General features: G+C 38.7%; 1 protein-coding gene across 6 annotated transcripts; it reads left to right on the top strand.

Moving 5' to 3' along the window:
* Positions 1–1110: 1110 nt before the first annotated feature.
* Positions 1111–5428, top strand: LOC103542840 (T-cell surface glycoprotein CD1a-like). Of its 6 annotated transcripts, none has more exons than XM_008509772.2 (7): positions 1111–1678; positions 1994–2260; positions 2970–3248; positions 3469–3747; positions 4088–4181; positions 4348–4413; positions 5118–5428. In XM_008509772.2, exons 1-6 carry the CDS (start codon positions 1618–1620, stop codon positions 4388–4390), a joined length of 1023 nt encoding a protein of 340 aa, XP_008507994.2. In that variant the 5' UTR covers positions 1111–1617; the 3' UTR covers positions 4391–4413; positions 5118–5428. The 6 variants fall into 6 exon arrangements, with proteins under 6 accessions (XP_008507994.2, XP_008507995.2, XP_070464329.1 ...); XM_008509773.2 differs by having other exon boundaries at positions 1332–1678; positions 5237–5428; XM_070608228.1 differs by lacking the exon at positions 1994–2260 and having other exon boundaries at positions 1332–1678.
* The last annotated feature ends 6248 nt before the right edge of the window (positions 5429–11676 follow it).

The raw sequence follows: 11676 nt of genomic DNA, 5'->3' as shown, positions 1-11676 counted from the left end.
AACTTCTCATAAGTTCTCACTGGTTTCCTATTATAAGTAATAGGAAATCTACAGCAGGACCCTCTGTGTAAACTTCATGCTTATTAGCATGTACTTTCTTCCTAAATAAAACTGTGTCAGATTTTCATTTCACCAAGGAGGGTTACAAGTAACGCTTTCTGATATCTTAAAAATGTTTTATATTCAAGTTATCCACAATTTTAAATAATAATTGGATGCCTGAGGTAAATTATTCAATCATTTAAAAATATTTATTGAGGCCACCCGGCGGTGCAGTGGTTAAGTGCGCACATTCAGCTTCAGTGGCCCTGGGTTCGCCAGTTCAGATCCCGGTGCGGAAATGGCACTACTTGGTAAGCCATGATGTGGTTGGCATCCCACATATAAAATAGAGGAAGATGGGCATGGATGTTGGCTCAGGGCCAGTCTTCCTTAGCAAAAAGTGGAGAATTGGCAGCAGATGTTAGCTCAGGGTTCATCTTCCTCAAAAAACAAACAAACGAACAAACAAATATATTCATTGAGCACCTACCTCTTGTCAGGCACTCTGTTAGATGTTGGGGATCCAATACCTTAGGAGTATTGATCTAACCCCCAAGCCAAGAACTGAAGTCAAAATTCTGAGTGGACAAACATCAGTTAAGGATCACAACTTTAGAAAATGTTTTAAGCATGCGCGTTTTTGTTTTGAGAGTCTATACATTATAAGAAAATTCAGCACACCAAGACTTATAATTCTTGGTTTAACTGTTTTTCTCCCAAAGTAGACTCAAAGTCCCTTGAATAAAGTGATCTCATTTTCAACCACTGTATAGTCATGAGTGTAGTAAGATGCTTGGATGCAGCAGGTGCTAAGTGATTGTTTGGTGAGTTAATATTTACCAATGAGACTCAAACAGAGGAAGTTTTCCTTTATGTATTTCAATGTCCCTGTGGTCTCTGTGATGGCTACTGGTTGTTCCCTAAGAATAATGGAGAATTGGTGATAATTTATACTGCTTCACAGGACAATCAAAGGGATTCTGAAAAAAACAAATAAAGCAACCAATGAGAAGTCAGAGAACTGAATGCTGTTGAGTGGGGGTGAGACAGGGGAAGAGAATATTTGGGGAACATTAAAAAAGGTAAGAGAAGGGCAGAGTGACAGAAAAGAGCAGGGGCCTGGGAAGATTAGCTAGGGTTCTGGGAAGCCACTAAGTTTCATGTTTCAATTGTATGAGTGAGAAAAAAATGCCCTAGAGGTAAAGTGACTTTTCAATGCCACACAAGACTTGTTCTACAGGAATTGAATGGGGGGAAGGTGAAAATGATGGAAGCCCAAGAGGAGAGTCAGAACTGCACGGGCAATGAGTCTGAGTAGGCCATCCAGAGAACTGAAGGGAAATGAGGTTCTGAGTAGGCGGTTCACAGAACTAAAGGGGAAATGAGAGTTGAATAGGTGATTCAGGGTTTAGGGAAAGAGCATATTTTTGTTTTTGCAGACAGTGATTAAAGGAAAGGTTTTTCTGACAGAATAGTCAAAAGAAATCATAATAGAAGTATTGTGGGGTAGGTTTGTTTAGAACAGAAATTAAAGACCAAATTTTCTGAGAGAAGGAAAGAACACCTGCAAATGAAATGCTGTTCCTGCAGCTTCCGTTGCTAGCAGTTCTCCTCCCAGGTGTTGACAATAAAGATGGTAAGAACTCTGACAACTGCCTGGTTGGGTGCAAGAGGGTCTTTGTGTGTGTGTGTCTGTGTGTGTGTAGCATATACCTGGAGAGTGAGAGTGTCAGCCTTGCTCCATTCTGAGTGTCCCTGACCAGGTCCCTGTGCTCTTCTGAAGGGTGAATAAGAAGCATGGTGCTGTGTGGCAGGAAATGACTCCTGATATAACTACGGATCCCCTTTGCTTGAGATTTTGAGTTTCCCCTCTCTGGCACCTTTACTCCTCCATTCTTTCTCCTTCTCAATGTCTGTTTTTGTCCTCATTTTATCTGTTCTTTCACTACAGACTTCCATGAGCCAGCATCCTTCCGAATCATCCAGATCTCATCCTTTTACAACCATTTTTGGATACAAAATCTGGGCTCAGGCTGGTTGGGCGAGTTGCAGACTCATGGGTGGGAGAGCAACTCTGGCAATATCATTTTCCTGTGGCCCTGGTCCAAGGGTAACTTCAGCAATAAGGATTTGATGGAACTGGGAAAGTTATTTCATATGTTCTCCACTGGATTTCTTCAGGCATTTTGCAACCATGCCAGTCAATGGCGTTTTGAATGTGAGTTCCCGTTCCTTCTACACACTGTGGGGTTATGGGTGGGTGGTGTGTGTGTATTTCAATGAGTTTCTTTTTCCTGTAGGAAACCGTCTTCATTCACTTCTGTACCTTACTTTCCCTCACCATAAATCTGCAAATACGCACTTTAGGACAGAGTGTAAAGTTGAAATCCTGACTTTACAAAAGCTTCAAGTCTTCTTTTACTTACAAACGCCTCTCTCATTGACTTCAGGCTTGTGCCATATTATCTTCCATTAGTGGTTTCCTGTGACCACCTCTTTCCTTGGCTTCTCAGTAGATACTCTCAGCTTCCTCACTCTTTGATTGACTCCTTAAAATGTGATTTTCTCCCCAATTTCATCTCTTCAGAAATCTGTTGACACATTCATTGTAACCTACCACATTCCATTCATTCTACATTATTATAATGGCAACTCTCTCACACTCAGTCCTACTTATTTTCTTGCCCACAGCATTCAAGTTGCCTTCTTTGAACAATTTGGCCCCTTCCTCTTGTCATTCATCTCTTCCTCTATCTCCACCTAACACTAATTCCTCTTTTTCTGAACCTCTGTTGAAATCAAACTTTGCCCCATTCCCTCAAATTTCCTAAATGTTCCTTTCTATTTCTATTGTCTTTTGCTTCCACTCATTTCATTTTATTTATTTCACTCCCTCATTCCTCTAATTCACAACCCCTCTTCCCCAGATCCCTTTGAATTACAGGTGGTAGGAGGTTGTGATCTGCACTTTGGGAAAGGTTCAGTAGGCTACATGCGGGTTGCTTATCAAGGATCAGATTTCCTGAGCTTCCAGAGCAATTCATGGTTGCCATCTCCGAATGGTGGAAGTAAGGCTCAGCATGTCTGCCGACTATTCAATTCAGACCAAATAACCCTGGAAAAAATACACAGGCTCCTCAGTGACACCTGTCAACGTTTCCTCTTGGGACTTCTTGATGCAGGGAAGTCATATCTCCAGCGACAAGGTCAGTCCTGCACCCTTACTCTAAGAATTTTCTATTTTAAAATCATACCTTCCCATCATCCCCTTCCAACCTTCCTAAGAAGGAGCCAAGAGGAAAAGAAAATCATAGGTGACAGATTCCTAGAGGCTGGAAAGATGTGTCTCTCTAAACTGATGTGAAAATCTGAACTTCTAAGTCTGTGTTAGAGTTCTCATCTGAATATCTTTCCTGTCCTATGCAGTAAAGCCAGAGGCCTGGCTGTCCACTGGCCGCAATCCTGGTCCTGGGCGTTTGATGCTGATTTGTCACACTTCTGGCTTCCACCCAAAGTCTATTTGGGTGATGTGGATGAGGGGTGAGCAGGAGCATCCGGGCACTCAGCGAAGTGACATCTTGCCCAATGCTGATGGGACATGGTATCTTCGGGCGTCCTTAGATGTGCAAGCCACTGAGACATCTGACCTGTCTTGCCGGGTGAGACACAGCAGTCTAGAAGGCCAGGACATCATCCTCTACTGGGGTAAGAAAGAACTGGGGTGCAAGCTGGGAATAGGAGTAGGTGGTCCTCAAGCAGACCAGGAGAGTCAGATGAAAAATTTGGGATTCTAGTGACAGGAGACTCAAAAGAAATAAAAGTAAGTTATGAAAGAAATAGAAAATTGGAACATGAAGGACATGCAGATGTAGGAAGATGCTGAGGGTTAGATGAAGGATTCATCTCTAAAGAGGGATGAGTGAAGAAATAGGAAGAAAGGAAATTGATGAGGCAGACACTCAATCGAACAAAAGATGTCCAGGGAAATGCAGTAAAACAGAGAGGGGATTTGAATTGACACCCTCATTTCCTCCCAAATCCACAGAACATCACAGCTCCATGGGCTTTATCTTCTTGATCTTCTTGATATTGCCCCTGGTGCTTCTGACAGGTCTGGCCTTTTGGCTTAGGAAACGTGGGTGAGTTCTTTGTATCCATCCCTCCCAATCTTTCCCCACTCCCCTCTTCTCTTCTCATGTTTTTAATTTTCTCTCTCCTCATTTCTCCTCCCAGTCCCCTTCCTTCTTACTCCTCACTTCCCACCTCCACGTCATGCAGACTGATTTCCATCTTTGTTCTTGACAGGACGCACTGTGAATTTCCAAGGACATGTCTCCCTTTGGAATGAGATCCCAGCATTGCAGGGGCTCAGTAAGTATCTAAACCCAGCACTGTGTTGACATTCTTTCAATTCTCCTTGTACAGCTTTTTGTTGTTGTTGCTGTCATTTGCTTGTCTGTTGCCAATATAGGCTAAATGTAATTTTGGAGGATTTGTTGTTCTACCCTCGGCTCTGGGACTTAAAACTCAAATTATAACTCTGAATGGATGAGGTCCTAGCTACCTCCACATATTCAAATATTAATGGGTCTTCCGGCCCATTTCAGATGTCCCTTGTGCCAGAGGGCCTTCCCTGATTCACAAGTGAAGCAATCTCTGCCTTGTCTGAACTCCCAGCACACTTGAATTGTTCTTTGCCAAATGTAATCCTCACTTCCTGCCTTGGCTTGCAGCTATTTTGATCCTTTTTCCCCTTATAATTTTTAAGCTTTTTGAGAGCAAAGTCAATGTCTTTTTTTTTTTTTGAGGAAGATTAGCCCTGAACTAATATCCACAGCCAATCCTCCTCTTTTTTGCTGAGGAAGACTGGCCCTGAGCTAACATTCGTGCCCATCTTCCTCTACTTTATATATGGGATGCCTGCCACAGCATGGCCTGACAAGTCGTATGGAGGTCTGCACCCGGAATCTGAACCGGCGAACCCTGGGCCACCAAAGCAGAACGTGCCGACTTAACCACTGTAGCACTGGGCCAGTCCCTCCATGTCTTGTTTTTTTTTTCTTGTTTTTTTGCAGAAGATTAGCCCTGAGCTAACATCTGCTACCAATCCTCCTCTTTTTGCTGAGGATGACTGATCCTGAGCTAACATCCATGCCCATCTTCCTCTACTTTGTATGTGGGACGCCTACCACAGCATGGCTTGCCAAGCGGTGCGATGTCCGCACCCAGGATCCGAACTGGTGAACCCCAGGCCGCTGAATCGGAACGTGTGCTACCCCACCAGGCTGGCCCCTCCTCCCTGTCTTTTTAATATTTGTATCCTTGGCAAAGTCTTACCTGCATGTAGTATGTTCTCAATAAAAACCTGTGTTGAATTTATGCCAAATTTATAGTCTTTTCTTATTATTTTTCTTCCTGAAATCTTTGTAAAAATTGACACATTTGATGATTTCCTTGTTAAAAGTCCTCTCACTTGGCCAAGGGACTCACACTTTCCTAGTTCCTTTGTGACTTCTCTGAGCCCCTGAAGAGAAATGAAACCTTTCATCTGACCATTCTTATTATTTAACTATAGAGACCTATTGGAGTGAACCTATTGCTCCCAGTATTCTAAACAAAAAGAAGAAAGCAGGATGTAGGCCCTTGCTATTCGGTGTGGTTCAGGGACACGCAGCAGAGTTATCACCTTGGAGCTTGTTAGAAATACAGAATCTTGGCCCTCACCTCAGAGCTTTTGAATCATCATTTGTAGTTATAAAAATCAGCAGGGGATTCATAGGTACATTAAAATTTGAGAAGCACTGGGACTAGCCTCATGGCCGAGTGGTTAAGTTCACGCATTCCACTTTGGTGGCCCAGGGTTTCGCTGGTTCGGATCCTGGATGCGGACATGGCAACGCTCATCAGGCCATGCTGAGGTGTCGTCCCACATGCCACAACTAGATGGACCCACAACTAAAATATGCAATTAAGTACTGAGGGGATTTGGGAGAAACTGCAGAAAAAAAAATTGAGAAGCACTGATATACGGGATGCCTGAGAGGTAGTAACATAAGTGTGTTAGTGAAGTGAATAGAATATGGTGAAGAAAAGAGAACAAGAGTGTTGATGCTCAGGATTGAAGTGAGATCAAGGCAAGGAGACAACATACAGTACATCCCCACTGTTCATGACTGTTGTGTTAAAGTCACTGAGTTAGTGAATATTGAGCCATCGCTTCTGTGGGAAATACAAGGTTATATTCCTGTGAACCTCTGGTCAGAACATTTGTGTCACCCAATGAATACATAGCCTTGTTTTATGTGTGTTTCTGTTTAAAGACGCCTTATTTAGTATATATTTACTTCCAAATGATTTATTTATTATATGTAGTATTCTTTTATAATAAACCACCACCCAAGAAGTGTTTCACGTATTCCCAACCTGGGTAATGGGATGGTAAATTTCTTGGACTTTTGTCCACACAGCTGTGCTGTCCCTTATGTTATTAAAAACAAAGAAATAAACAAGCAAACAAACAAAAAGCAATCATCATCTCATGAATCCACAGATTTAGCTCCTTTTCCATCTTTCCATAACTTCATCATAGTATTATACATATTACTTTAGCACTCTCTTGAGTGGATCCACATACAGATCAGTGAATTTCCTCTTCCTTTTTCTGGAAGTACTGGATTCTTGATTCATTAACACTGAACTCTTGGCCCACAACCCTATAACTCTTGCCTGAACAAAGGTTATCTACATGTGCCTCTTCTCCATAAGGCATATCACAGCCTTCTTGTGCTTAGGAACACTGACAGCACTTCAGCACTATGCTTCAGGGCTGTTTTAACAGCAAAACTACCAACCAAGGGCATAAAAATGCAGAAAGTAGACTCAATCGACTGTGAAAAGGACACATTTACAGAATGAGAACCAAAACAAGAAGGCAAAGTGGCATCTTATTCAACCTCAGCTAGAAACACACGAGATGGGGACTCAAATTTTGTGCTACTCTGCAGATGTTGATGAATGACTGTGAAATTGTTGTAATTAATTGAGGATTACAAACTTTAGCAGGTAGGCGAATTAGCCAATACAAGATTCATGAATAATGAAGAGCGACTCTTTCTGACTAATGATCCTGAATGGCAGTGTGAATCAAGATATCCATGGCTAGACTTAAATTACTTTAAGATTCATTAGTTAATTCAACAAATACTTCTTACGCACTTACTATGCAGCAGGAACTTATTGAGTATAAAGTAACTGGGAAGAGAAAGGTCATCAGCATCTTCTGAGCATGAAAATTTTGCCTTCCTCATTTGATTCTACAGTTAACTGCTTTTCTTTTTTGTTGTTTCGTTCTTAGTTCCTTAGTACAGCAACTTATTTGGGTTAAACTAGGGGAAAGGGACTTCGCTCTAATTTGTTTAAAGGGCTGAGAGAGGAGGCTCAGGACAAGGAGAACATCCAGAGGGACCAAGTGCAGGTGGTAACAGCTACACATGTGGAAATTTTTGGAAAATAAAATTGAGATTGAAGAGGGGGGAAAGGTGAAAACTATGAGATGGGGGAGGGCAAACAGTGGGACCGCTGCAATCTTCTTACTTGTATTATACTGGTTGCTTCTCTAGGCTCCAATCTACCTTGTCACCTTTGCGTGGCAGCCATGTGATTTTGGTTGACTGATTCCATTCTAATTTGTAGTCCCAGACTCTGAGCAGACTAAGGCAATCATGAGAAAATATCCTTGATGATATGATAGGTTAAAGCATGCACAAGTAACCCATAACTTAAGCTGAATCATGATATAGATCCCCCTTATCCTTGCTCAGAGTGATGGCTCAGGGCTAGGCACCTGCTTTAAGGTGGCACAGTTTATATGAAGCTTGATTCTTGGGTTTGATGGTAGGGGAAAGAGATGCTGTCTCGCCCTGGATATTGTGGTCTGGGGATAAGGCTTGAAACGACTAAAGCCATTTTTTCAGTATCAGAAAAGCAAGCTGAAGATAAAATCACAGATGCATGAAGACAGAGAAGTTTTGTACTTGAAACTTGCTAGGAGGATAGCCTTAAACGTTCTTATCACAAAAAAGAAGAAAAACGAAAGACAATGGTGACCCTGTGAGATGATGGATGTGTTAATCAGCTTGTCTGTAGTGATTACTTTACAACACGTATGTATATCAAAGCATCAAATGCAACTTTTATTTGTCAGTTATAACTCAGTAATCCTGAAAACAACAACAAAATGTTAAAAAAGAGAAGGCAGACAACAGATCTGTAGAAAAGTCCAGGTTAAACTGCAGCTAAAGCCTGAATGACTCTCAATTCTCAGTTATGTCGGTCAATAAATTCCCTTGATTGTTTCAGCTAACGAGTTGGATTTTCTCTCATTTGTGACTGAAAGCATCCTCTCTGGTGTATGTGAGCCTCAGGGAACTCTTGGCTAATTTTTACTCTTACTTGCAACATTTCTCTTACTTCCCTCTTCCTTTTCCTCTAGGCTTTAAAATTGGTTTCTTGACCTTCTGCTTTTTTCTTATATGTGTCCTCATCTTACACTGTAGACTCTTACACTGTCTTGCTTTTTAGCTATTATTTCATCTCAGGCTGGAGTAAGATTTAGAGAAGTTGTAACAAAAATAAAGGAGAAAACATCTATAACATGTACCATGAAAATTAGTATTAGCAATTTTTGCTTTGAAATTCAACTTCTCTGTGATGTTAGTTCGAAGGCTAGAAACACTCGTTAATAAATTTGACAACATGTTCAAGGTTTATTAAATGCTTGGAATACATGGTCTTTTCATCTCTATGAAAATCCTGAAAGTATATATTTTCGCCTCCACTTAACTAAAGAAAACAATGAAGATCAGGGAGCCTTTCCAAAGTCACTCACCCGCCCGGCAGCAGAACCAGCACTTTGATTCCTCATCAGGGTTTGTTAGAAACTTATGAAGAGTCCAGGAGAGAGACTGGTGCAGAAGGCATAGTTAAAAACCACATGGTGAATTTGATAATTGATGTGGTCTGTAAGTTTCAGAAATAGTTTATTTACGCCTTGTTCAATTGTCTGTGGTGATCTGTAAATTCAGTACTTCAGTATTTAAAATGGGAAGCAGACATGGACGATGACCAAAGTCCGTATCTGCACTCACACATTTCTGCTTTCTGCTTTTGTTTAATTTTGATTATGCTGAGATTTTTAAACAGTAGTAAAAAAGGATTCGTTTTTGCAATCTTATTACCATGCATTGTTTTTACACAGGTAAGCACATATTCTCTTTTTCTGTTTTTAAGTAATCCTGAAGTGACATCTATAGGGAAACTTATAGCTTTAAATGCATTTATTTGTAAACAGGAGTAACTAAAAATACATGAGCTAGGATTTTAATTGAGGAAGCTAGAAAAAGAAAAACAAAGTCAATAAGAATTTAGAAGGTAGAAAATTAATTTAAAAGACCGGAAATTTAAAATAAAAAGCAAAACAAAAAGTTTATAAAAGTGATTTACAAAACTAAAGCCTGGCTTTTTGAGAAAATTAATAAAAATATAAAAATCGCTCTCAGAATTAATCAAAATGGTAATAAGTGCTAGAAAAGTAGACATATTACAAATAAGTAATATACAGATTAAAATTAAAAAATGCTATATATAATCTACATCAACACATTTTATAGATAAATTGAAAAAACAAATACCAGAAGAGGGAGAAAGCTTGAATGTGTAAGTAATTGTTAAGAAAATGAACAAGTAGCCAAAGTTCTTACTAGTCCCACAAGGTCCTAGCTCCAGACTATACGAAGCAACAGATAATCATATTTCAAATATATTGTTCCAGGTAGAGAAAAAGATGGAAAACAATCCCAACTAATTTTACAAGGCAAAATTTTTGTGACAGCAGAGTCAGTAAGAATTCTTCCAAAAAAATTAAAATAAAATAGTAACTGTTAGCTAATCTGATTTATGTATATTTACTCAGAAGTTATGTATATAGATCCCAATAAAATATATGCAAACAAAACCCAGCATCAAATGAAGTGAAATTTATCCATAGAATGCAAAGATTGTTTACCATTAAAAATCTCTTAATAGAATCACTCCCTTCAGCAGATTAAGGATTAAAACCAGGTGATGATCTCCAGAGTTACAGAAAAAGAATCTGCTGTATAATTGTCCATTCTGATAAAACATCACCACTCAGAATAAAAGGAAACTTCCACTGTATGGTCAAACATAGCTACAAACAAATTACATGAGATATATTTAATTTTAAAGCTTTAAAGCATTCCAGTGAAAATCAAGAATAAAATGTTTGGCTACTATTCTCATTATTTTTCAGTAGAATACTATAAATCCTAGTTAATCCAGCAAGACAAGAAAAATAAAAAGGTATGAAAATTGAAATAAATAAAAGATTATTATTATTTGCAAATCATACGACTATATACAAGAAAATTAAAATATAGCAAAATAGTGGGGATAACAAGAGAGCTCATAATTTATCTAGTGATAAATTTAACGTATAAATAAAACTGTAAGGAATTCAAGGGAATAAGTATTTCTTTTCAGATGATACGACTTCTACCTAGAAAACAGAATAAAGAATGAACCATTAGGGCCACCATGAAAATCTAGACACAAACTAAGTGTTAAAAAATCAACAGCCCTTTTTCATACAAGCAACAAACAAAAGAACAAAGATACCATTCATTATAGCCACAAATTCTATAAAATAACTAGAAATCAGCTAAAAAAGAGTATACCAGAATTCCACAGAGAAATTCTAAAAACTATTAAAGATCATTAGAGTATTTCTAATAATTGGAGTTTTATGGAAGAAGTTATTATAAAAAAATTATAACTCTTTTAAAATTATTCTATAACTTCAGTAAATTCCTAATTAAAATTCCAGCTGGCTTTTGGAGGTTTTTAGTACTTATTTTTTACATTATATGGGAGAATAAATGACTACAAATATCTAAATCATTTTTGAAAGCGACAAGCAAAGATTTGTTCACAATACAAGAAAGTCCTAAATGCAAAAGATAATACTGCAAAGTTAGTAGTGTATGATGCAGAGAATATCTTTATGACCTGTTAATGGGGAATTAAATGCCTCTATTTTACCACTGGGTGACAGTACAGCTTAAAACAAAATTTCAGCATCCTAGTTATTACTAAAAATTTAGAAGTTCCTCAAATCATCAAGCAGCTTACAAATCCATGCTTAAATTCACAATAACACTTTAGCTCCAAAAATGATTGAAAACGACTGACAAAAATATGCAAATAATATTAAAAATATATCAATAATAAATAGGAATATAATTCAAGGGAATATATGGCTAGTAAAATCTGATGAAGCCAAGAATGGAGTAAATTTTAAAAATGTATCATGATACCCTAGATATTGGCTATATGTGGGTTGTAAATTTTCAGAGGACTATAAGATGATTAAGGCAGGATTAACTACATATTCACAGTGTTTAGAAGGTATAGAGAAATAACTTGTTCAGGAAAAGTGTATCTATTCCTGGTCCTGAGGCCACAGAAAAATTTGTCCCATCAGTTCCATTGGTACAGAACTATTTGGTGCAGTGTAAACTGTTCTGAGGAAAGTTTGTTCAGTAAATTTTACTAGTT

The sequence above is a fragment of the Equus przewalskii genome, unplaced genomic scaffold (genome assembly GCF_037783145.1).
Source record: "Equus przewalskii isolate Varuska unplaced genomic scaffold, EquPr2 ChrUn-6, whole genome shotgun sequence".
In the NCBI taxonomy this organism is placed as follows: domain Eukaryota; kingdom Metazoa; phylum Chordata; class Mammalia; order Perissodactyla; family Equidae; genus Equus; species Equus przewalskii.
The sequence above is the reverse complement of the archived record's forward strand: the minus strand, read 5'-3'. Positions and strand labels throughout refer to the sequence as shown.